The sequence below is a fragment of the Gloeophyllum trabeum genome (genome assembly GCF_000344685.1).
Source record: "Gloeophyllum trabeum ATCC 11539 unplaced genomic scaffold GLOTRscaffold_00003, whole genome shotgun sequence".
Lineage (NCBI taxonomy): Eukaryota > Fungi > Basidiomycota > Agaricomycetes > Gloeophyllales > Gloeophyllaceae > Gloeophyllum > Gloeophyllum trabeum.
The window spans coordinates 1,474,693-1,497,447 of NW_006920412.1; the positions used below are offsets into that span (position 1 = coordinate 1,474,693).

The 22,755-nt window shown below is 54.6% G+C and overlaps 11 protein-coding genes across 11 annotated transcripts; 7 read left to right on the forward strand and 4 right to left on the reverse strand.

Moving 5' to 3' along the window:
* The first annotated feature begins 40 nt into the window (after positions 1 to 40).
* GLOTRDRAFT_136924 (uncharacterized protein) lies at positions 41 to 1,813 on the forward strand. Its single transcript, XM_007865224.1, has 3 exons — positions 41 to 969; positions 1,025 to 1,162; positions 1,216 to 1,813. The coding sequence occupies exons 1-3, from the start codon at positions 390 to 392 to the stop codon at positions 1,704 to 1,706; spliced, it is 1,209 nt and encodes a 402-aa protein (XP_007863415.1). The 5' UTR covers positions 41 to 389; the 3' UTR covers positions 1,707 to 1,813.
* A 655-nt stretch (positions 1,814 to 2,468) lies between these two features.
* GLOTRDRAFT_136925 (uncharacterized protein) lies at positions 2,469 to 4,645 on the forward strand. Its single transcript, XM_007865225.1, has 4 exons — positions 2,469 to 2,572; positions 2,628 to 2,902; positions 2,964 to 3,376; positions 3,432 to 4,645. The coding sequence occupies exons 2-4, from the start codon at positions 2,760 to 2,762 to the stop codon at positions 4,295 to 4,297; spliced, it is 1,422 nt and encodes a 473-aa protein (XP_007863416.1). The 5' UTR covers positions 2,469 to 2,572; positions 2,628 to 2,759; the 3' UTR covers positions 4,298 to 4,645.
* A 224-nt stretch (positions 4,646 to 4,869) lies between these two features.
* Positions 4,870 to 6,140, reverse strand: GLOTRDRAFT_114641 (S-adenosyl-L-methionine-dependent methyltransferase; the record flags this gene model as incomplete). Its single annotated transcript, XM_007865226.1, has 5 exons — positions 5,853 to 6,140; positions 5,507 to 5,790; positions 5,359 to 5,440; positions 5,112 to 5,303; positions 4,870 to 5,055 (listed from the first exon to the last, which is right to left on the reverse strand). Exons 2-5 carry the CDS (start codon positions 5,758 to 5,760, stop codon positions 4,870 to 4,872), a joined length of 714 nt encoding a protein of 237 aa, XP_007863417.1. The 5' UTR covers positions 5,761 to 5,790; positions 5,853 to 6,140.
* A 24-nt stretch (positions 6,141 to 6,164) lies between these two features.
* GLOTRDRAFT_120010 (uncharacterized protein) lies at positions 6,165 to 7,332 on the reverse strand (the record flags this gene model as incomplete). The annotated part of the gene is made up of 5 exons (XM_007865227.1): positions 7,271 to 7,332; positions 7,110 to 7,209; positions 7,031 to 7,059; positions 6,824 to 6,955; positions 6,165 to 6,803 (listed from the first exon to the last, which is right to left on the reverse strand). Exons 4-5 carry the CDS (start codon positions 6,896 to 6,898, stop codon positions 6,165 to 6,167), a joined length of 714 nt encoding a protein of 237 aa, XP_007863418.1. The 5' UTR covers positions 6,899 to 6,955; positions 7,031 to 7,059; positions 7,110 to 7,209; positions 7,271 to 7,332.
* On the reverse strand, positions 6,963 to 7,608 carry GLOTRDRAFT_72264 (uncharacterized protein; the record flags this gene model as incomplete). Its single annotated transcript, XM_007865228.1, has 4 exons — positions 6,963 to 6,977; positions 7,031 to 7,059; positions 7,110 to 7,209; positions 7,271 to 7,608. Coding segments are annotated over 4 exons (480 nt in total), but the record flags the coding sequence as incomplete, so codon positions are not given.
* A 501-nt stretch (positions 7,609 to 8,109) lies between these two features.
* On the forward strand, positions 8,110 to 10,706 carry GLOTRDRAFT_114642 (Adaptor protein complex beta subunit; the record flags this gene model as incomplete). The annotated part of the gene is made up of 9 exons (XM_007865229.1): positions 8,110 to 8,163; positions 8,231 to 8,336; positions 8,384 to 8,446; positions 8,499 to 8,575; positions 8,633 to 8,997; positions 9,052 to 9,266; positions 9,324 to 9,895; positions 9,949 to 10,254; positions 10,308 to 10,706. 9 exons carry the CDS (start codon positions 8,110 to 8,112, stop codon positions 10,704 to 10,706), a joined length of 2,157 nt encoding a protein of 718 aa, XP_007863420.1.
* GLOTRDRAFT_56834 (OTU-domain-containing protein) lies at positions 10,692 to 11,809 on the reverse strand (the record flags this gene model as incomplete). Its single annotated transcript, XM_007864838.1, has 4 exons — positions 10,692 to 10,916; positions 10,972 to 11,399; positions 11,459 to 11,600; positions 11,654 to 11,809. 4 exons carry the CDS (start codon positions 11,807 to 11,809, stop codon positions 10,839 to 10,841), a joined length of 804 nt encoding a protein of 267 aa, XP_007863029.1. The 3' UTR covers positions 10,692 to 10,838.
* A 387-nt stretch (positions 11,810 to 12,196) lies between these two features.
* Positions 12,197 to 13,629, forward strand: GLOTRDRAFT_36663 (Aldo/keto reductase; the record flags this gene model as incomplete). The annotated part of the gene is made up of 8 exons (XM_007864733.1): positions 12,197 to 12,349; positions 12,399 to 12,442; positions 12,513 to 12,692; positions 12,755 to 12,791; positions 12,851 to 12,912; positions 13,029 to 13,121; positions 13,182 to 13,335; positions 13,408 to 13,629. The coding sequence occupies 8 exons, from the start codon at positions 12,197 to 12,199 to the stop codon at positions 13,627 to 13,629; spliced, it is 945 nt and encodes a 314-aa protein (XP_007862924.1).
* Positions 13,630 to 14,765: 1,136 nt separating this feature from the next.
* On the forward strand, positions 14,766 to 17,900 carry GLOTRDRAFT_136931 (uncharacterized protein; the record flags this gene model as incomplete). Its single annotated transcript, XM_007865230.1, has 8 exons — positions 14,766 to 14,931; positions 15,249 to 15,401; positions 15,459 to 15,641; positions 15,689 to 15,889; positions 15,945 to 16,517; positions 16,581 to 16,853; positions 16,918 to 17,250; positions 17,301 to 17,900. The coding sequence occupies 8 exons, from the start codon at positions 14,766 to 14,768 to the stop codon at positions 17,753 to 17,755; spliced, it is 2,337 nt and encodes a 778-aa protein (XP_007863421.1). The 3' UTR covers positions 17,756 to 17,900.
* Positions 17,901 to 18,044: 144 nt separating this feature from the next.
* On the forward strand, positions 18,045 to 19,386 carry GLOTRDRAFT_104088 (ClpP/crotonase; the record flags this gene model as incomplete). Its single annotated transcript, XM_007865231.1, has 9 exons — positions 18,045 to 18,132; positions 18,203 to 18,274; positions 18,338 to 18,359; positions 18,418 to 18,523; positions 18,579 to 18,630; positions 18,760 to 18,831; positions 18,888 to 18,932; positions 18,985 to 19,066; positions 19,131 to 19,386. The coding sequence occupies 9 exons, from the start codon at positions 18,045 to 18,047 to the stop codon at positions 19,384 to 19,386; spliced, it is 795 nt and encodes a 264-aa protein (XP_007863422.1).
* A 572-nt stretch (positions 19,387 to 19,958) lies between these two features.
* GLOTRDRAFT_56844 (uncharacterized protein) lies at positions 19,959 to 22,091 on the forward strand. Its single transcript, XM_007864839.1, has 5 exons — positions 19,959 to 20,178; positions 20,238 to 20,429; positions 20,486 to 20,664; positions 20,728 to 20,859; positions 20,913 to 22,091. The coding sequence occupies exons 1-5, from the start codon at positions 20,114 to 20,116 to the stop codon at positions 21,896 to 21,898; spliced, it is 1,554 nt and encodes a 517-aa protein (XP_007863030.1). The 5' UTR covers positions 19,959 to 20,113; the 3' UTR covers positions 21,899 to 22,091.
* The last annotated feature ends 664 nt before the right edge of the window (positions 22,092 to 22,755 follow it).

Below are 22,755 nucleotides of genomic sequence, written 5' to 3' on the forward strand. Positions count from 1 at the left end.
TCTGTCCATGTAGCTGATATGATTAGCTAGCTAGCAAATGGTCTACATTCTCATTTTCTGGGGCACACTGGACACAGCATCAGCGGCTCGGGGGTATCATCCTGCAGACTGAGAGATGATGCAGCATGTTGGACGAATTCGGCGCGTCATCGGTTACCGGGTCAACCAGTCTCACTGCGTCCCTTGCCTCCTCTTTGCAACCACGACCATCGACGACACTGGCTGGCCACGTCTGAATTTTCTCTACTTTCTTTCTTCTAACCAGCTGGTCTGGACGCCATTGATTTATCTTGGGTTCTTGGTTTGCTCGGACTGTACACATCGTTTCTTCGGATTTCCCCAACTCAACCCAAAAACATCAATCCCCCGCTCGGTAACCACCACACCGCATGCTCCCCTCGAGACCCAATGCATCCCGGACTGGCGCAGGCTTGCCCTCCGCGCCGCGCTCGCGCTCAGTAGGGCGGGCCGGCGACGATTACGATCGAGACCGGCATGCTCGCGAAGGCCGGTCGGGAAGCAGGCCCCCTCCCCTCCCTAGCACGCGCGCGATCCGGCCCCAGCGCTCCGCCGCGAACCTGCCCTCGCCGACGTCCTACAGCGATGAGGGGCGCGGGCGAGACACTGCATCCCGCCATGCGCCGCCCTCGTATCGTATGCCTAGCAACCCCCGCGCGAGGAGTGTAGCTCCGCGTGAAAGGGAAAGGGAAAGGGAAAGGGAGAGAGAGTATGATGATCGCGCTTCGTACAAGTCGCGGACGTCGGCGTCGGAATCGATATCGTCCATGTCGTCTGTTTCTTCGTCGGGGTCGTCTTTCTTGGATAGGATGCGGGGCCGCTCGGGCTATGCGTCCTCGCGCACCAGCTTAGAGGAGGATGCGGATCCGTATCCGCCCAAACAGGCTACTAGTAAGCTGAGCTCCCGGCCGATGACCAGAAGAGATGTGGGAGATGGTGATCATGAGGATGGTGCGTGCATCTGCCTCTGTGCGTTTACTCCGACCTTCATGTTGGTGACTACCAGAACCTCGGGCTGGCTATGAGTCTCAAGAGTCGGGATTCGGTTCTACGCTTTGGTCTCGCGTAGCAGATGCCGCGGGTTCTCTGACGATTAACGTGAGCAAAGCTTGGGCAGCGAACATAACTACGTTCGCCGGTGAAGGTATATTAATGCACAATAATCCCCACTACTCGGCGTCTAACACGGCTCTACAGAAACTCCTCCGGGACAAGAGTCACGTCTCACGCGAGCAATGAAGGCATATCACTTGGAGAAAGCACGCGACCCTGCTGATCTGCCGGAATGGCTCTTCAGCGAGAGCGAACGACGCCCTGCACGCGCCCGTCGTGAACGTCCGCTGGAAAGAGATCAATACGAAGAGGTCGCGGCAGCTGCTCCGTCGCGAAGCAGAGGACTGAAGGATATCTATGCCGCCGCCGCCGTCTCTGTGCCTGCTCCAGCCCGCAATGACAGATCGGACTCTTCCATGCGAGGACGTTACGGAGGCCCATCTCAGCCGGCGCCGTCAAAGGCGACTGATCGATTGAAGGCAATGCGTGATGCCAAACGGGGTGCCACCGCGAGAGCGGAAGATGAAGTACCTATGGGAAGAGAGTACAGAAATGACCCTCGGGCTGAAGGGGAGAGACGCCCTGCCAGGGTTGGTTTGCCCTCGGGACCGGGGGTGAGGCCAAGGAGGATTTAGGTATTTTGTACCTTTTCTTGTGGACAGTAGATACACACTTGTACTTTGTACCCACGACACTGATGGTACCACCGGACAACGATGATTGATGGTCGGTCAAATCCCCGTACGGGTCCGAACTACAGACTGCGGTGCTGTAAAGGTCGGCATTCTCGGTCACTGGATGTAATCATGGTGTGTAGCTTGGACGCTCCCGGGGCCGTCCCCCAATTCTGAAGATGAATGTCTTGCATGTTGTTCGTGCCGTCATCTGCTGTTAGTTGATGGAATCAAGAGCTGCCAGTGGACAGTGATGGCGGACGGTGAGAGATTTGTAAATGAGGACCGGTATTTTGCTTGAAAAGGAAGTACCCTTCAGAACACGAAGAATCGCTTAGCAGGGGAAAGGATTGGTTGCGAATGACAACTGTGAATGTGCGCTCAATCAACGCCGACCGAGCTGTCCGAGTCGAGCAACTGGGCCCGAGGACGTTGCGAGGAGCGATGGGGGCTGCTGGTCAACGTCGCCCCCCCAAAGCTGTGGTGTCCATCATCGCATGGGGGTATCAGCGACAGGCAGGATCCAGCTGTCGACGCAGGCATGTATTGCAGGTGTCGCGGGCGAACCCATGGCAGGCGGTCAGCAGAAGATGATAATCACAGATGGACTAAACATAGCCCGTTTCCTGATCGAGCAGGCCGTCGCTATGGGACCTGGCCAATCAGATTTCAGTCTCCGCATACGCCCCTCTTATATTTGGACGCGCCCCCCTGGCTTTCTTCACCCTTCCTCCCCGTCTCTCTTTCGCTTTCGTCTTCGTCTTTCGTCTTCGCTTTCGTTCTCTTATCTTAGTCGAGTAGATTCTCGACTATTTTTTCTACTCGGGGTGGGTGTCCTGACATTCAGCCTCTGCAATGCATCGTACTCATTCTCCCTCGCAGATCACCCTCTTTGATAGAGACGCACCTTTGCAACCCCTCTGGGAGGAAGTTCAGCGCCCCGTCCGACAGTCACCTCAACGGTTCAACGACTTTCATTTTTGTTTATCCAAGCTTCGACTTTCTACCGCAACGATGGTTTTCTTCCAATCTTTGATCGGTCTTGCCGTCGCAAGCCTCGCTGTCGCCGCACCCATGCCTGACAGCGCAATCGGTGGGGAAGTTGCTGTGTCTGCACCGAACGGTATTCCCCTGTCGGATACCGCTGAGTTAGCTTCGTAAGCGCGCCTTCGATATTCATTCAGCGGCGAAGAGTTATTTATCTATTCACTGTGCCAGGCAAACTGCAGCCTATAAGCAGGCATATGCTTCCCAGAGCGCGACCTCCAGTGCTATGGAATCCATGATGACCGAGTCGTCCTCGAATAGCTACGGCTCTGGCAGCAGCGGATACGGTAGCAGCGGCTATGGTAGCAGTGGCTACGGCGGCAGCGGCTACGGCAGCAGCGACAGCAGCTACGGCAGCAACAGCGGCTATGGCAGCAGCGACAGCGGCTATGGCAGCAACAACTACCAGAGCAGCTCTGCGATGGCCACTTCCTCCTCCATGTACGAGTCGAAGATGATGGCTACGTCGACGATGATGGAAACATCTGCCATGGCGACTTCCACCGCCATGGCCTACTCCACTGCGTCATACGGTTCCGGGAGCAGCAGCTGGGGTGGATCAGGCTACCAGGACTGCGTTAACCGTGAGTGACGCCGAGCTCAGTCGCAGAACGCTGCTCACCTGTTATACGACGTCAGAGTGCATTGCCCAATTCGGTACGCCCGCGAGCTACATGCCCACGGCGACTGGTAGCAGCGAGGGCAGCTATGGCTCCGGTGCTACCCACACCGTCGTTGTCGCCCCCACGCAAGGTGTCCTTCGCTACGTTCCCTTCATGGTGAACGCCTCCGTCGGTGACACCATCAAATTCATGTGGGGCGCCAACAACCACACCGTCACCAAGGGCACTTCCCTCGGTGTTTGCAACAAGAGCGAGAACGCCCTCTTCACGTCCGGCGAGCACAACAAGGACTTCGTCTTTACCCAGGTTGTCAATGACACGAACCCTACCTTCTTCTACTGCGCGACGCCCGGACATTGCGAGAAGGGCATGTTCGGTATCATCAACCCCCCTATGGCTAGCGCCGGTAGCAACATGAGCGTCAGCTCCATGATGTCCTCGATGGTATCCAACAACTCGCAGATGGCTGCCATGTGGTCGTACACCAAGAACATGACCGCCGGCTCTCCCGCTGCCGCTGCATGGGGCTCCAACGCCGACATGAGCAACATGCCGTCGTGGGCGCAGCAGGCTATGGTCGAGAACGTGATGTATACGCGTCTCGTCCTCGCTGCCAACCCCGAGACGATCGACTCGAACGGCCAGGTCAACCTTGGCGCTGGTGGCGACGCTCCTCTGATGCTGCCCCAGGACATCACCGCCGTCATGAACAACGCCGGCTCGTCCGCAGCTGCCTCTTCACCCTCAGCCACCGGCGCTGGCTCCTCGACGGCCGCGTCCTCATCGCCGTCGCCGTCCCACACGAGCGGTGCTCGCTCGCTCGCATCCTCGAGCGCAGCTGTCGCCCTCTCGGCCGGTCTCGCCGCCTTCTTCCTGCTGTAAATAACGGGTGTGTAGCTTTCGTGGACAATCTTGGACTCTGGACGTGGCACTGGACATTTTTCTCTCGACCGCACTCTCGGACTCTGATCAGAATACCAACGCGTAGGATATCAGCTTGCATATAACTTTTCGTTGTTGTATCTCGTTAGCCTTTCGTGCTGCTCTCTCTCGGACACTGTTCTTATCGCGCTAATTCGCTTTCCTCTCTTCGTGATCCCGCCGTTTTACCCCTTTTTAGTACTTTACTTTCCTCTCGCATGCGAGAAGGCCACAGCCTCCCACACTGCTGAATAGTAGTCTGAAAGCAATAAAGCTCTCTTGACTCCACCAATTTCGTGTATGTACCTGGTTCCTCGACGTCAAGTATATATCGACACGAGGGATATGTTCTCTGTCAAGGGAGCTGCAACACGCCAGATGATCATGAATCATGTCAATCATGGGTGCCGGTCCTGATTCAGTCAGTCCATCTGACGTTAATTGCATGGCTCCTGTCACCATCAGGTAAAGATACATAGCAATCTTCTACTTGGTACAAACTGTCGAACTGTCACTCCCGCGATGCACTGCTCCTATGGGAGAACCCGGCAGAACATGAAACCATCATAGCCCTTCTCCCCAACCGTCCCGAGTGTGGTCGCATCTACCTCTTTGTCATCCTTCACGATCTTCAGGAGTGCGCGTACACCGTCAATGTCGGGAGCGCCCTGAACGGACATGTTACTTGTTCGAGCATTCCGCACGACGTTGTCCACGATCTGCGATTGGAGTCAGCCTCAGATGTGCTACGCCATCTTGGACGGCGGTGACATACAATAATGCCGCCCTTCTTCACCAGACGCTTGGCTTCTCGGTAGTAGGTGGGGTTGTTCTTCTTGTCAGCGTCGACGAAGATGAGGTCGAAGGAGTGGTCGGGGCCAATCGTCGGGAGCACGTCAGCGGCCGCGCCTGTGAGGACGTCCACCTTGTGCGAGAGACCGGCATGTTCGATGTTTTGTCGCGCAACCTGGGGCACGATAATGAACCACGGCAATAACGAGAGGGCGGGGCATGTCACTCACCTCGGCATATTTCGGGCTGATCTCCATAGTGATGACTTTACCGTCCTCGGGGACGCCGCGGCCCAGCCAAATGGTAGAGTATCTGTGGAACAGTTGCCGTTAAGGTTCCAATTCGCTCCAAGGCCAGAGAAAGGCTATAATCACTGACCCTCCGAGAGTCCCGACTTCGACAACTCTCTTGACGCCCACCACCTGACACAGCAGGCTCATGAACTTCCCTTGCGCAGGTTCTACATTAATGTCGGGGAGCTGATTATCCTCGCAATTCTTCATAGCCCAGTCAAGGGCTTCATCGTCCCGGATGAGGTGCGCCCGCTGGAAGTTGGCCTCCCGAGTCCAGTCATCGAGCGTCGTTGGGGTGAGGAGTTCGCGGGGGAAGAACGAGTTTTGACCGTAGACCATGGCTGAGCTGTGGATTGCAACCCTAAGGCTCTTATGAGTACAATATATAAGTAGGCTCGTCACGTTACTTGATAAGATGAGAGACTGCGTACCTCTTTAAACCCGATCAATCCCCGCCGAAGCCATTTGTTGAGGCTTTACGTGTGGATGTGAGGGAGTGCGGTTATTCGAGTACTGTACAAGTTAGGGCATGGGAAGTACGCTCCCGAGTGAATTGAGGGCTGAGAGCGACGGAGGAATAGGCCATAGTGCCTTCCCTGAGTGCGTAAAACCGTCCATGACCGTCTAGTACAAAGGACCACACCGGCCGAAAGCCTGACTATCGCACATAAGCAGCTAGCTGTACCTTCGAATAAAGTATCTCCGCTAGCATCACAAGCAGGGAGCGTAATGCGAGTTTACGCTTAGAAGCCAAATATTTCATCTATCTCGTCTTTCTTCTTCTTCCGCTTCTTGGGCTGTTCGGTGCTCGCCAGCTTGCTATCTTTCGCCTTCCTCTTGATACCATCTGCGGGTCCTCGAGAGCTCGATGGCGCCTTTGCAGTCGTTTGAGCCGTTGCGGACGTCTTGCTACCGTCCTCACTTGACGGTTGTTCCAAAGGAGACTTTGATAGGTTCGGCAGCGGAGTGAAAGACTGGGCATCCGCGTTTGCGGGCCTGGCCTCATCTTCCCGGTTCATGCTTTCTATAGAGTTCAAGGCCACGGTGGAAGCTCGCGAAGAGTCTCGGGACCAAGAACTAGAAGGGATTGCAGCTCGATTCGACCTAGGCGGCTGAGAATCCGTACGCGAGATTGGAGTACCCAGGTCTTCACCTCCGGCAACCGCGTTATCGAAGCTCGTATTCATTGGCAGTCCGATTGGTGCCCCGAGATCCTCATCCAAAATATCTCCTGGAGGAGCGCTGGCGCGGCGGTGGTCAGCGGATGAAGGTAACCGAGCACGGTCTGCAATATGAGTTCCCAGTGAAGAGCTCATAGCGCCGCAGACATTAATATTGGGTGAATCGTTGGGCTGTGGTACTATAAGAATCCCACGAAACACCTTCCAACGACCAGACTTACGTGTAACAAAGACAGAAGGGTGACAGAGACGCGGCAAGAGTCCTCCAGGATCCCCCGTAAATCAGCGGTAAGCATGTCAAGTCGGGACGTGATCGCCGCAATGGTGAGGACCAATTGGACGAAATATCCCGACTGCATACAAACTACAAAGAATCTATTGCGGGTTGTCTGAGGGTCATGCCAGTGGCCTCGCGGGGACGGACTTACTGATATGCTTCCGACAACCTAGTATGAGTCTGTGACGATGTGGTAAGGAAAAGATGTTCAGGATATATAGTTTATATACCTTATCGAGCAGGAGAGAGCACGACGACAATCGCTCCATGACGAAACACAAATATTGAGCGTCAGGGTAGTGCGTCCACGATCCCTTCAGAGCTTTAGGGCTTGCGAGAATCCATGAAGTCAATTGTGGATCCCCACCACCGACACGGACTTGGCACATACTTCTGAATAGCGGCCGTACCGAAGAACGAGAACCGCAGAAGCTCCAGGAGACTGGAAAGCTCCATTTCTTGCAGACGTTTGCCGTACTTCCTAACCTCTTCCAAACGCCTCCAGAAAAGAGCTGAGCGGTGCTGATTCTTGCCCTTATAGTACAGCCGTTCTAATAACTGCATCTCTTCCGCATGGGTTGCGAGGGAAGTCTGCAGTCTACGAACGCAACTCTTCAGATCTTTCAGAGTCGAATCCACACCCGAGCAGGCAGCGCTGTCCAAAGTAGCTCGCGAAGAGCAGACGACACTCGGAACACTGCGGAGACGTTTGGTAGTCGACTGTGGCATGATAACTGCTAAGACCATACAGCGAAGGCGAACGACACCGATGATAGTCGAATGTATTCGTCTCTTGGTTGTGTTACTGTATGATTTCGATCTATTCGGCAGTCACAGGTCACAGGGGTACCTGCCGAAGACGAAATTTGGCGCGCGTCACAGGTCACAGGACCTCTCCGACCGTGAGACCTTCTATATCAGGTATCCGGAGCTTGCCTGCGGCGCCACTTCGCACCATATATAGCAACTTGACGAATCGACAAACCGAGACGAATCCATAAAACGTGTCACATGTCACACCGCCTGCCGAATTGATCGAAATGGTACAGTATTCGACCGACAACGCGACCTGAGAAGTTCCCGATTTGGAAGCGTATTACCCTTACGGACTCTTACGACACGGACGCGCTCTCTCAAGCTTGCACAGGTTGCAGCTGAAGCTCTGAAGCTTCAGTAGCGTTCACCGAACAGTGAGGAGCATCCACTGGTTCCTTCCTGACGCCTTCCGCGATGAGTACGCAAGCGGGTCAAGATGCCAAGTTCTTCCAGCGGGGAAAGATCCAGGTAGGTGCGGACGGCGTCACCGACATGAACAGACGGACGGAGAGACTAAGTCCCCATGTCCATGCAGGAATTCCGCGCGGAGCTCCAAGCGGCCGAGGTGAAGGACAAGAAGTTCGTCAAGCGGAGGACGGTCCTGAAGAAGATTGTCGCGAATATCACGATGGGGAATGACAGTCAGTTATATCATTCACTTCTCATTATGTCGCTGAAGCTATGACAGTGTCGCCTCTATTCCCCGACGTCGTGCAATGTCTCGGAACTCCGCTCCTTGAGATTAAGAAGAGTACGTCCAACCCGCTACTCTTGTCCCCCCGCCCCTGCTGACCGATGATCAGTGGTCTATTTGTTCCTCGTGAGCTACGGGAAGTCGAAACCAGACCAGATACATATGGTCATTCCTAGGTTCTTGGAAGTACGTCATTCTCTACTGGATGCAGACTCTCTGTTTCCCTTATATCTGTACTTGCAGGACTGCAATGACCGCAATCCCCTCATCCGAGCCTTGGCTATACGTACCATGTCCTATATCCCAATACCAGTGGTCACCGAGGCTCTAACCGAGCAACTACGGCATTGTCTAAAGGACAGAGACCCATATGTCCGGAAAACAGCCGCCATATGCGTCGCCAAGGTCTACACTGCTGACCCCAGGAAGGCCGAGAAAGCAGGTTTCGTCGAGATGCTCAGGGACTTGCTGCTGGATCCGAATGCCACGGTGGTGTCCAACGCTGTCGCGGCGCTGACGGAGATTGGAGACCGGCCGGACGGCGTGTTCTTCAAGCTCAATCTGTCCATAGCCAACAAGCTCCTTGCTGCCATCGGTGAGAGTTCAGAGTGAGTCTCTTCAATTCTGATGGCTAAGACGTTGTTTGTTCATAACAACTTCAGATGGGGACAGATTTACATCCTTGACTCCTTATTGCGCTTCGTCCCCGAGAGGCACGCCGACGCAGAACTCCTGGCCGAGCGTGTCCTCATCCAGCTGTCGCATGCAAATTCTGCTGTAGTGCTCACCGCGATCAAGATCCTACTCTATCTCATGAATTACATGGAAAACCGGAAGCTCATCGACCACATCTGCAAGAAAATGGGCCCTCCATTAGGCGAGTTACGTTCACGTTTGAATTTCCTACTCGGTCCCTCATTCAATATTCGCACAGTAACGTTGCTTTCGTCCGGCCCGGAAGTTCAGTACGTGGCCCTGCGGAATATCCTGTTAATTATCCAGCGTCGGCCAGCGGTACTTCGGAACGACGTGAAGGTCTTCTTCTGCAAATACAATGACCCGATCTACGTCAAGCTGGCCAAACTGGAAATCATGTACCGTCTGGCGCGTGAGGAGAACGCAAAGGAAGTGCTGGCCGAATTGCAAGAGTATGCGTCGGAGGTCGATGTCGACTTCGTGCGCAAGGCCGTGCGTTCCATTGGTCGGCTGGCAATCAAGGTGGACCCGGCAGCGGACCTGTGCATCAAAGCCCTCCTCGATCTCATCGAGACGAACGTCACGTATGTCGTCCAGGAGGCAGTTATTGTCATTAAGGACATATTCCGGCGGTACCCGGGCAGGTATGAGGGAATCATTCCTACGCTGTGCGAGCACCTAGACGCCCTGGACGAGCCAGAGGCGAAGGCTGCCATGATATGGATTGTGGGACAGTATGCGGATCGGATGGACAATGCAGACGAGTTGATGGACGACTTGGTGTACACGTTCCTGGAGGAGCCGGTTGAGGTTCGTAGTTACTCTGGTCCTTGACTAATCTAGGCTGACCTATGAATCCACAGGTGCAACTGGCCCTTCTCACGGCGTCGGTCAAGCTGTTCATTTACCGGTCCAAGTCTGAGAAGGCCAAGGAGCTGGTCCACCGCGTGCTGAAGTGGGCGACGGAAGAGGTGGATAACCCCGATTTGCGTGATCGGGGGTTCATGTATTGGCGTTTGCTGGCTATCAACCCGACGGTCGCGGGGGAGATCGTGCTGGCCGAGAAGCCCGCGATTACGACTGATAGCGATAGGATGGATAGAGGGGCTTTGGACCAGCTCTTGTTGCACACGGGTACGCTGGGGAGTATTTACCACAAGAATCCCGAGGTGCGTCTTGGAGTGCATGGATCACCAAAGACATCTCGCTCATGTTGGTGCAGACATTCATTCGGAATGCGGCTGGAAGAGCCCTGACGGACACGCCGGCGCTGAACGCGAACTCTCGCGCCGTCCTGGTACCGTTAACGCGGAACCAGCTCCCGCCGACGGTCAGCATCCCCGGCCCGGGTCCCAACGAACCGCGTGCGCGCAAAGCAGAGCCTCCATTACCGGCAAAGCCTGCGCCTCCGCTCCCAACGAACGGCGCGGACGACGCCGACGCTGGCGGCGAGGACGGGGAGAACGATGAGGAGGGCATTTTGAGCCCGCCGGTTGCTGCGCAGGGAGATTCGGCTGCGGACCCGTATGCGGGCCTGGATCAGCTGGGTGGGCTGGGAGGGTCTGGGTACTCGGCGGATAATCCCAGGCCGAAGGGAGAGGAGGAGGATTTGCTGTTCTGACCGTAGTTTTGAGTAACAGATAGTGTAATGATATTGGTTACAGATATATATTGCTTTGATGTCTTGGATACATTATATGCGGATTACTATGTTATCGTATATGCCATTCCGCCCAAAATCGGAGTTAAGAAGTCAACGGTTCAGGATGTTGTCGACTGCGTCGGACAGTTTGGAGGATATGCTGCTCTTGGGACGTAAGGAGTTATAGTGCTAACAACAGAAAATTCAGCAAAGAGAAGAGACTGGACTTTCAGGCAAAACTTACCTCGCCGAGACCGTACATCCTGCGGTGGTAACTGATCCTAACGGCCTTGACATGTTTATCGAACGGATCCCCGGGTGTACCGGCTGGATCATGCACGACGATGGGCGGCGTGCCGCTCTGAACGACATGTATGGGCACATTGTACACCCGCGCTAGGGCAAGGATCTCTGGCTCGCCTCCCCAGGCGCCGGTGCTGCGAATGTCGTGGCAATACCGCTGAAACTGCGCGGGCGTCATGAAGCCTGCGTCGCCCGCCCCTGGGGCATCCTCGCCGCCTGCGGAGGGGAGGAAGGGGACGAAGTCGTCGGGGTGGGCGGCGATGTAGTCGGCGGCGGCGGCGCGAGTGGTGGCGTAGGATGCCTGGGAGGAGGGCAGGATGCCGAGGATGGAGAGCTGGTCGGCGACGGCGGAGAAGAGGCAGTGGCCGTCTGGGTTGATCTGCCGCACGGGTGGTTGGTGAGATATGGAGACGGCGGGAAGGGCGTACGTGCCTCGTGCATCTCGAGGTTGAGCTCGTCGCAGACTTTCTTGATGGACGCCTCTTCTTCCTTGGTTTCCTGCTCTATCCGGGCATCGTTCTCGGCGTTGTCCCCGCTGTACTGCTCGACCAGCGCCGCGGCCTTTCGGGCCTATTCACGAGATGGAGCGCGGTCTACTGACATGGCAGGTGAATGGTACCCACCTGGCGAGCCTGGTAGCGACTCTTGGGGTCCTTCTTCTGCTGGGCGGGAGGCGGAGACTGCGCGGCCTGGTTGACGTTGATGTCGTTGAGCACGTTTGCAGACTCCTTCTGGATCGTCTCGTCCTTGGAGTCGAGCTGGGCCATCAGCTCGTCCATGAGGTCCTCGTCCGCCATGTTGTCGGGAGGGCTGGGGTCTGGGTGGGAGGTGGGAGAGAGCGCTTTCTTGAGCTTGTTGCGCTTGGAACCCATGGGGAGCGGAAGACTGGGTGTGTGGCGCAGTCGCAGACGATCGATTAGATCCTCACTTTATCTTATCTCTCCACACATCCAATGTCACGACCTCGATGATTATTACTGCCGTCGTCACTCCCACCATAAATAATTGCTCGAGCTTGTCGTCTTCCACCATTCCGTTCCTTCGACCGCCCGCCGTTTCTCGTCTCTTCAGCCATCGCACCATGGCTCCTCGCGTTCCCTTGCTGTTTGTCAGTGCCGACTTGATTCCACACTGAGACAGGCTGACGAATCATTATTCAGGGCACCATGACCATGGGCGCCCCGGGAAAGAATGGCGTCCGCACCGCCGATCTGGGCGAGTGCCAGGCCATCCTTGACACCTACTTCAAGTATGGCCACCGGGAGCTCGATACCGCCCGCATGTACGCCGAAGGCACCACCGAGCAAGTGAGCACATGGGTCATCTCTCCTTACTGAACTATATACTCACCTGTACCTTGATCTGTAGTACCTCTCCAAGCTAGACCTCAAGGGCTCCACGATCGACACCAAGTAAGCTTTGCTTGGCCGTTCTGATTACTGGTACAAGTCGCCGCACTAACTACGTCTGTCCTACTCGCAGGGTTTACCCCGTCAACCCAGGGGACCACAGCCCTTCGGCACTCCGGGCCACATTCACCACATCCCTGAAGGCTCTGAACAAGAGCAAGGTCCGCGTGCTCTACCTCCACGCCCCCGACCGCAGCACCCCCTTCGAGGACACCTGCCGGGAAGTCAACAAGCTGCACCAGGAGGGCCTCTTGTAAGCCCACTATCCGTCCCATCGATAAAGGAGCGCCGTCGGAAGCTAACCTCTATACGCAGCGAGATCTTCGGCCTCAGCAATTACGCTTCGTGGGAGGTGCGCTTGCTAATTTTACCCCACTTCACACAGGCGACTCACAGTCGCCGTTTGGATAGGTCGCCGAGATTGTGGGAATATGCAGGGCCAACGGATGGGTGCAGCCCAAGATATACCAGGCGTAAGTACCCCGCTAGGCGCCTGTGTGGGCTAGTAGTACTAGTCCGCGCTATTGTTTTTCTCTGGTCAATTGTGGGTGCCTGTTTGACACTGTCTGACACGCTGGGCCTATTATAGGATGTATAACGCCATCACGCGGGCCATGGAGTCGGAGCTGGTCCCCTGCTGCCGGAAGTATGGCATCCGGATTGTGATCTACAACCCCCTTGCGTACGGGCCCCCCTCTCGCACATTATACCAGGACTAATCAGTGTTGTCCCGTGTGTGCAGGGGCGGTTTCTTCGCAGGCAAGGTCCCGAACCCATCTGCCGACGCGCCCAAAGGCGGGCGCTTCGACCCGAACTCCAAGATGGGCGAGATGTACCGCAAGCGGTACTTCAAAGAGGGCTACTTCAAGGCCCTGGACATCCTCAAGCCCGTCGCCGTGAGTCTTGCATGCCCCATGTACTATCCCTCCCTTGCACTTTCTCATGCTGAAACACCACTTACTGTGTAGGAAAAGCATGACCTCCGCCTGACGGAGATCGCGCTGCGGTGGTGCCAGCACCACTCGGCGCTGACGCCGGAGGACGGGATTATCCTCGGCGCGAGCAGCGCTGAGCAGCTGGACATGAACTGTGCGGACTCGGAGAAGGGCCCGCTGCCGGAGGAGGTGCTGAATGCGCTCGATGAGGCGTGGAACGTGGTCACTCCGCAGGCGCCGACTTACTGGAGGTAAGGTTAGTTCCGCGAAAATGGAGGGCAAGTCAGGCAAACGGAGTATGCGCAAGTCTGTACGAGTAGGAGTAACACAAGGTGTAAGATGGTGTAAATTGTAAGAGTGACGAGCTTTGAGATTTTCGAGTCGATATGTATCCACTTATGGAAAATCGACATCGGGCAGAGAGTGCAGGACCATGATGGTAGCATGTGCTGGTTGCAACCCTCGGCCGTATGGTAATATAATGGCACGGCCCACGGGTTACAGCGTCGCCAGGGACTGCGATGAAGTGCAAGCATCTTGAAGCGGAGGATTTGCCCATTTCCAGCGTGGGCAGCTATCCAGAAATCTTTCATGAACGAAATAGCAGGAATAAGCCGTGCCACAGTCCATATAGAAGATCACGGGAAACTGGCATCAGGAGGAAAGATCGGATGGGGCTGGTGATTAGGAAGACAGTTTTCTGGCTGAGGTGAGTCCATTTAATTCACGGCGTACCTCAAAATTTGATCGAGTCGGATTGGTTGAATGGATGCAGCCAGCTCGAGCAACGCCACAAAGCGCAGGCCCGGCTCCGGAGGATACGTTAGCCGCTCAAAAACTAGAATATCCCTAGCACTATTACCATATGCTGATTCACCGCAGCGAATTGCAACAACCAGTGGCTGTAGAGGGTGCTAGGCTTTGTGCTGATGCAAGATGGACCGGATTCGAGTTGTGATATCGGTGGCTGTTGACTCGGAGGCAAACCTGGCAGCGCTTATTGAACATCCACAACTCCAGGGCACAGTTATCTGTGCGCTTGCTTGGCTAAGAATACAACCACAGAGGTACTCCCTCTCGAGCTGTACTGCTGCAAAGACACATCGACGACCTCTGGTGAATTCCAACACCTGAGGACGAAGGAAAGGAACTCGGCAAGGTTCCCGATCAGGCAACAACACAGCCACAAAGTACATAAAGGCGGATCGGTCATGGGCGCTTAGATCTGTGGAGATTCCCTTGTGCTTTCTGACCTGGAATTCCACCAAATCCGAGCCATTTGGAGCCGCCCTACCGCGCTTCCTGGTCTTTTTTGTTATCCCAGCGCAGTACCACGTCCCTGGTTTTTTTCCTACTGCAGCCTTTCCGCTAAGTCGTATCTTCCTCCTGACATGAGCAGTCCGACCGCCGTGCCCACTGCTGATGACTGCCGCCGGGCTGCGAGGAAGCTGGGGGATCTCTTTGCCCAGCTGCCTTTGGCTCAGGACGGCCAGTGGCAAGAGATCGAAGTAACCGCGCGCAACCTCGCGAACGGCCTCAGAGTCAAGGGCGGACCCGGTGAGTTTCATGCTTCCCCTATGATGAACTGCCATGGATCCCCCGGTCTGGCATCTCTACGTAACCCTTGACCCCAGAGACTAGAAGAATCATGCATCATGTACCAAAGCTCGGGACAGATGTTCGCACCGCACCCCTGCTTCCGGGGAGTCGTCTCCTTTGCAGCCCCTCTTGCATCGACCTGTGGTCGTCACTCGACGATCCAGCTCGGTTCAAGGAGCGTTGTCTTGGACCGTTCGTAGGCACTGGAACTGATATCATTTACTAAATCCGACGTTAGCAATTCTGTCATGCTAATACCTATGCTCTGGCACCAGTGGACAGTCATACGGCTCTGGGCAAGACCCTACTACCGCAAACCCTCACATCCCTGCTCAAAAGCGCGATCGGCGAGTCCACACCAGACCCAAGCCGCACAGCTGCCGTGTACGAGATTCTGCGGGTTGGCGCAAATTTATGTATGGACCATGGTATGTCAAGTCATGCTCCCATAGTCTCAGGGTCAGACGGCAGACCCCTCCCTCCAGATGACAATAGAGGCTTCCTATTAGAGGCAGGATTCCCTCAGACCGTGGTTTCTTTGTTAGAAGGTTATACAGAGTCGATACCCTCAAGCAGACACCGAGCCGACCCAGCACCTCTGAGTATCCCCGACTTGAAGCTAATCAAGACAGCAATTGGAGTACTGTTGAACTGTAGTATCGATTATGGTATGTATATTAAAGCGAATATCCATCTTGAACCTGACGTGCTTCAGAACCGGTCAAGTCGCGTCTGATATCGCTAGAAGCCGCAATAACAATATTACGGCTATCGGCGGCTATATACCCGCCAGGATCATGGATGGCCTCGCAGCCAAGTGCGGACTCGTCAGACCAGGAATTCCTGGAGTCCTGGAACCTGCGGAGTGGCTTGTCCAGTTGGGCGTGGCGAGCAATCTCGGAATTAAGAGAAGATAGTAAGCAGTCCATCTTGGGCCAACCTAGACAATTGATTTACACACGCTTTCCCAGATATACAGACATTCAATCCGGATGTCTTGCCGCTCATTGTGAGCCCGCTTCTCACTTTCGTGCCTCCACATGGATCGCCCAGCGGTGCCCTCGCCATGCCAGAGGCCTCTTCTACCAGACGAGCACTATTGCAAGCCGATTTTGAGTCGCTGGAGGAAGTGTCATCCTTGATAGAAGCGCTTGCTCTAGATGTCGAGGATATCCGCCTTGCCTTTGCACGGAGCATGAACCTAGACAGCACGCCCGACAGTTTATCAAGTCTAGGCGTCCTCTTAGATTTCATCGAGCGAGGGGACTATCCGTCGGCATGGGCTTCTGACTTCTCGGAAGAGGAGCGCTTCAAGAAGGCGCGCGCCTTTGACATGTTCAAGTCTGCTTTGATCAAGGCCGTTGTGGAGGTAGCGGGGGACGAGAAGAATGAGGATGTCCTGTGGGAGAAAGGAGCGGGTGATGACTCGTTCGTCGGCAGGATGGTGTCGTGGATTAGGAAGCATAAGGACTTGCGGACATCAGACGCGAGGGATGACCTGGTTATTTGCTCGACGCTGAGTCTGGGGAATATTCTTCGACGAGGTACGAGTGTCAATTTCGCGGTCCCACTGAGAGTCACTGACTAGTTTCTCTGTCTTCATCAAGAGCACCACGCAGTGTCACTCGTGGAAGCTCCTATCTCCATTGTCCCCGATCTCCTCTCCATGTTGAAGCCCGACTCTGACATCAAGGTCAAACACGGCGTCGTAGGACTACTGAAACAGTTATCACACACACCACGGGTCAGACCTTCACTAGGGAAGGCCGGTGTGTTGCAAAAGCTCGCACAGTCCCAGGTGTGGGGAGAGAAGTCCGATATTGCAGAGATTGTAGAGGCCTCTGCTATTGGTGTAGCGAAGCATTTGTGTACTGCCAATGGTGAGTACACTTGATCTTTTGTCCCCCCCTTCTGTAATGCCGTGTCTGATCAATCACTCTTTAGCGGAGAATGCCTGCCATCTTGTACTCTCCAGCGAAGGGATAAGTCCTGAAGAGACTGGTGCTAAGCAAATACTGGCTTTAATACGGCGCTCGGACACGATAGCAGTGAAGAGTGAAGGCACTCGTGTTTTCGTGCAAGTCATCAAGAGCCTCTGGTCCACCGAGGGAGGCTCAGGCGAGATGACAGAGCGGAAACAAGAAGCTAGAACGGCTCTGATAAATCCCGACGTGGCTGCCGCCCTCGCACAACTTATCGGACGGAGTAGAAAATATCCCATATTGATCAACGAAGGGGTGGTGGCGCTGACGTTGCTCAGCATGTTCCCCGGAGGTGGTTAGTAAAGATAGTTATCATGCGATGCGGGAGGCTGATATGTCAAACAGGCAAGATCGTGCTTGATGCCCTCTTGAATCCTCTACCGCAGGAGGTCAATCCTCGCCAGTCTTTTGCGGCGAAATCGCTCCCTTCGTCGTCGTCAAACCCGACTTCAGCATCGACCACGAGCGCTGCATCATCTCCTGCAGCGGGAGGGCCCACACGTGCACTAGACATGCTCGTTACGGTGTTGAAAACTCCTGAGAGTCTCCCCCTTATACCCGTGGAGGTGCGCGCAAACATTTGCTCGTTACTCGGGCAGCTGGGCAAAAAAGGAAAAGTGAGTGAGGAGGACGACAGGACGGCAGATGTAGAGCGGGTTAAGTCTGCTACTAGAGAGATCCTGGAGTCGCTTGCGCGGACATCTGCCGCGGAGGGAACCAGTGAGAAAACTGGCGGGATTGTGGGTACGGCGGCGAGAAAGGCTCTGGATGCATGGGCGGAGGGCCCTTCGAATTCATGATATTGTATACATTTCTTTTCTTGGATTAGAGGCTGTATATCGTTGGCTTTCTTCGTCTGTGCTACGACCTCATACCCAACTCATTCAATCTGGGGCTGTATACTGTAGTGTGGCTCCCATTCCCATTGGCCAATGATGAGCGTGGGACACGAGGGTCATGTGAGCCAGCGCGCCTCCGGTACGCGGCAACTCGACTTGTCCGGAACGACGACCGTAACATGATAATAGTTCTCGGATACAGAACGCCAATGCTTGTTGCTTTGGCTCTTATACATGGTCTAACGAGAGCATGAGCACTATCACCGTTAACATCTCCCAAGGCATAGCAACTATAACGCTCAATCGGCCCCAAAGTCTCAATGCCATAACGTCGGCAGGTAAGACGGAATTCGGGTTCTGGAACGCCACATCTGTAGTTGAAGCACCATTTATTGATTGATCACGCAGATTACGCGTTCTTTGCGGAGGCCCTCAGGGATATCGACAAGAGAGAGGATGTGTATGTGACTATCTGGCAAGGTATGCGCCTATATATGGGGTGCGGAGATACAGGCGGCGCTAATATGGAGTTACTTTTGTTAGCCACAGGGAACTGGTTCTGCTCGTGGGTGCACTGTCCCGGGTGGCAGCTGAGACTAAGCACTCAACCGGCTATTGCATAGGGGTACTGATGTGAAGGAGAGTCTTACAGCCCGGGCGGAGGCGAAGACCGTCCGTGAACAATTCTTAGCCATGATTACACGAACAACGACAGACTGCGGGCAAGCAGTGAGTATCCGCTGGAACGATCGCTAAAATGGAGCGCTGACTGGGCGGGTCTTAGCTCTACTCTCATAGGAAAGTGCTGATAGCCGCCCTAAACGGACCCGTCTTGGGTGAAGATGTTTGTTTCTTCGTTACCTAGAGTCGGGTGCTAACATGAAGCGTGACTGGTTGCAGGTATCGCGGCAGGTATGTTCGGCCTTGTCTCTCTAGGTGTCCATGAAGCGATTGCACGCATATAGCCTTCCTTGGGTATTTTGACTTCATATATTGTATGCCAAATGCATGGCTAGCCGTACCCTTTACCTTCCTGGGTAAGTGAGACTCGCATAATCTATGATACACCAGAACGTGATAATTGCATAACAAGGCATAATTGCCGAAGGGGGATCGAGCGTCAGCTTCGTGAATCGAAGTGAGTGACCCTCCGAGTAGATATCTGCCTCGATAACATGACTCGGAATCAGTGGGACTGGCGAAAGCGAATGAAGTGCTTCTCTGGGGCCGGAAGAAGAACGCAGAGGAATTACTTCAATGCGGATTCATCAAGTGAGTCTGTGATGTCCCCTGAGCTTTGAGCGACAGGCCACCCGATCCAATACTCTCTTCCCAGTCATATTTTCCCTCAACAAGAGGTCTCATCCTTCCATGCTGCCGTCCGTGCAAAAGTTCTGGACCACATAGACGGGCTCGATCCCACAGCCCTTCTTACCGTCAAGAGGCTCCTGCGGCAGGGTTTGAACGATAAGAACGACCCCGACGCAGTTAACCTCCGAGAGAGCTATGCCCAGGCGGAAAGGTTCGCCAGCGGGATACCTGCTGAGAGGTTTCAGAAGATTGCGCGCAAGGAGATCAAGCACAAGCTGTAGTATATGTCCACCTCACGAGCTGTGCTTGTTACTGCAAGGATTCCGGAGCCTTGTAACGACTTCAGCATACCACGCTCCTACTGTACTTGTATCGTTGATACCGCTGACAACAAATTAATGTGGCCAGCAGCATCACAGAAATGTAGCAAACCAAGTGCAAGCTGAGTTCCTGCCACGCCACAGCACTCCTCCGTTCCTGTCGGCCTGCGCGTGGGGAGCACAGCCACTGATGTACGGATGCGGACCAGCCCATTGCAAGATCCGGCCGTCTTTCGCTGTCGTTTCCTGCGTTCTCCTCAGGCATGTGCTCGATAGCGCCAGCAACAGAACAGGACAGCAGCAGCCTTGGCGGTCTGGGGAAAGCACGTCTGTTGCGATTCTTGGCACGTCCAAAGTCCTGGAGGGACACAATTTTCCTTATCAAGATCGTCATCTGCAACGCCAATGTGCCTTGAAGAAGATTCGTCCCATCTGCCTTGGCAAGGGCGGAGATAGAATAAAGAGCGCCCTCGACGCTTGAAGAGAGCCCTTCTTGCTGCTCGCCTTTCTGTCCCAGCAAGAGATGGCTGTCTGGCATCGCAGTCACCCCAGTGCAAAGGCCGCGGATGGCGCGTCTTCATCCGACTCTGCCGACGAGAAGAGAGACAGCCCGGACCAGGAGCAGGGTTTCGTGGGCACTGTCGACAACATCGACCCCAACCACCGTCATGCTCTCAAGCGTGGCCTCATGGCCAGGCATATCACCATGATCGCGCTGGGCGGAGCTCTGGGTACGGGTTTGGTCATCGGCAGGTGAGGATGCCTGTCGGGGTCGCCATGTCTCCGCGTAGCTGACAACTCCGGTGTAACAGCGGGTCAGCTCTGGCGAAAGGAGGCCCGGCCGCGATCCTGATTTCATACACAGCGGTCGGCTTCGTTATGTTCTTGGTCATGTGTTCGCTCGGGGAGATGGGTGCCTGGCTTCCCCTGCCATCTGGGTTTACAGGCTACGCGTCTCGGTTTTGCGATCCCGCGTTAGGTTTTGCTCTCGGATGGACTTACTGGTAGGACTCATGCTAATGGTGTCGTACCCTTTCCTGACGCCTGTTGCCTCCCACAGGATGAAGTACGCTATCATAACACCTAACCAACTCACGGCGGCAGCTCTAGTCATTCAATACTGGGTTGACCGAGATAGAGTCAATCCAGGCGTATGGATCGCAGTCTTTATGGTCGTGATCATCACTATCAACTATTTCGGCATAAAGTACTTTGGCGAGTTTGAATTCTGGCTATCTGGTATGTACCTCTTGAACGGCTACGGCCGCTGCTAGTAGCGAAATCTCATCAAAATGCGTTTAGGTCTCAAGGTCATCACCATCTGTGGATTAATATTGTTATCTCTTATTCTCGTCCTTGGCGGGGGTCCAGACCATGACCGGAAGGGATTCAGATACTGGAAGGATCCCGGGGCATTTCGTCCCTACATAGATGGTTAGTTAGCTTCCGACTTCCTGCGTGGACATACCCTCACGCTGTTTCCACAGACGGGGCCACGGGTAATTTCTTGGCTGTATGGTCGACGGTTATCACCGCTACATTCTCCTATCTCGGTACGGAATTAGTGGGGGTAACCATCGGAGAGGCTCAGAACCCCAGCAAAACGATCCCGCGAGCTGTCAAGCTTACGTTCGCCCGGGTCGCGTGCTTCTACGTCCTCTCTATCTTCCTGCTCGGGATGCTGGTGCCTTACAATTCTAAGGACCTGGCCTTTGCCACGAAGCAGAGCGGCGGGGCATCGGCCTCTCCATTTGTGGTGGCTATTGTCCTTGCTCGCATCCCGATACTGCCTCACATCATCAATGGTGCACTGTTGCTCTTCGTATTTTCGGCCTCAAACACGGATCTGTACATCTGCACCAGGACACTCTACGGTCTGGCCTGTGAAGGGAAAGCCCCGGCCATTTTCGCACGCACCAACCACCGTGGTGTCCCAGTTTACGCCCTTGCCGCGTGTGCCCCCTTCACTCTGCTTGCGATGTTGAATGTCTCGGACAATTCAACGACCGTGTTCGGATATTTCGTCAACGTTGTCACCATCTTCGGTATCTTAACCTGGATATCAATTCTCACCACCCACATCTCGTTCATCCGGGCGCGCAAGGCCCAGGGGGTAACCAAGGAACAAATGGCCTACGCTGCGCCCCTGGGTATGTGGGGCTCCGTCGGGGCGCTGGTATTCTGCTGTATTATTGCGCTCTTCAAGAACTTCGACGTATTCGTGAGGGGACACTGGAACAGAAATACCTTCATTACGGGCTATATCGGTATCCCGATTTACCTCATCCTGATCTTTGGGTACAAGCTGTTCACCCGGGAATCTGGGCATACGCCGGAGACGGTAGACCTGTTTACGGGTAAGGAAGCCTTCGACGCAGAGGAGAAGGAGCATCTGGCGGACAGGCAGGCACGCGCGAGCGATGCCCGTGGGCGGGGCTGGTTCTACAAGACATTCATAGCTTGGCTGCTATGAAATTGGGTTGGGGACGTGTCAAGCTGTGTGCTCAGGATAGCGCAACTCAGGACCGTGTTACTTGTAACTGGTGGGACGATGCAAAGGAGAAGCGAGCTCGGAAACGGCCTTGTCGACAAGCTCAGGAATGTACTCAATACAGTGTTAATGATTAGGCTCAGGCTCTATAATACGACATATCCTTCTTGCTCGGAGGTGTGGCTGTAACAGCCATCTTAGGAGTCAGATCTGCCGGATGGCAAGGAAGGTGCAACTCGGAGAACCCTTTGCGGCACTCGGAGAAAGATAGAAAAAGGTCAACCATGATTGGCCAGCTCGCTTGACGCACGGCTACCGTTGCCGAGCAGGACCAGGTCGACTTTAGGAAATCGAGCACAGCAATGCGGGCTTGCACTCGGGGTCCTGGCACCGCGTGATGGAAAGGAGTGACATCCACCTCTAAATATCGAGTTCCTCCTGTGCTAATGCTTGTTGACTTCTATGTGCTCTCTCAGTACACTTCTATTAGGTCTGAGAGTATGGAAAGAGCCTATACACATAGTCTGGTACAGTATATGTGTAATTAGCACCCTTCTCCTTTGTATGAATTGTGCAATACTATATATTACCACGGTCTGCCTATGGTACAAGTGACAACTCTGCTTTGTTGTTTAAGATCTAGACAAACCATGTAGTCTGGTTCATAGCTCGTATACACTCATCATGGAATTGTAGGAGTGGTGGCATGTCAGGATTGAGGTGGCTCTCTAACAACCATCCCGACTTGGAAGGTACGTCGGTGAAGTATCCTGTGCCTCAAGACTCCAACAAGAATTCCGGTGGGGAAAGTGCTATTCTAAGCAATGTGTTGCACTTTT

Bases quoted from the DNA above. Each gene is read 5' to 3' on its own strand.
- GLOTRDRAFT_56844 (XM_007864839.1), top strand. From the start codon at position 20,114: ATGGCCAGGCATATCACCATGATCGCGCTGGGCGGAGCTCTGGGTACG. The intron at 20,179-20,237 runs GTGAGGATGCCT...CCGGTGTAACAG, and splicing joins ACGGGTTTGGTCATCGGCAG to CGGGTCAGCTCTGGCGAAAG. The intron at 20,665-20,727 runs GTATGTACCTCT...AAATGCGTTTAG, and splicing joins GTTTGAATTCTGGCTATCTG to GTCTCAAGGTCATCACCATC.
- GLOTRDRAFT_136924 (XM_007865224.1), top strand. From the start codon at position 390: ATGCTCCCCTCGAGACCCAATGCATCCCGGACTGGCGCAGGCTTGCCC. The intron at 970-1,024 runs GTGCGTGCATCT...GGTGACTACCAG, and splicing joins AGATGGTGATCATGAGGATG to AACCTCGGGCTGGCTATGAG. The intron at 1,163-1,215 runs GTATATTAATGC...ACGGCTCTACAG, and splicing joins AACTACGTTCGCCGGTGAAG to AAACTCCTCCGGGACAAGAG.
- GLOTRDRAFT_136925 (XM_007865225.1), top strand. From the start codon at position 2,760: ATGGTTTTCTTCCAATCTTTGATCGGTCTTGCCGTCGCAAGCCTCGCT. The intron at 2,903-2,963 runs GTAAGCGCGCCT...TCACTGTGCCAG, and splicing joins GATACCGCTGAGTTAGCTTC to GCAAACTGCAGCCTATAAGC. The intron at 3,377-3,431 runs GTGAGTGACGCC...ATACGACGTCAG, and splicing joins CTACCAGGACTGCGTTAACC to AGTGCATTGCCCAATTCGGT.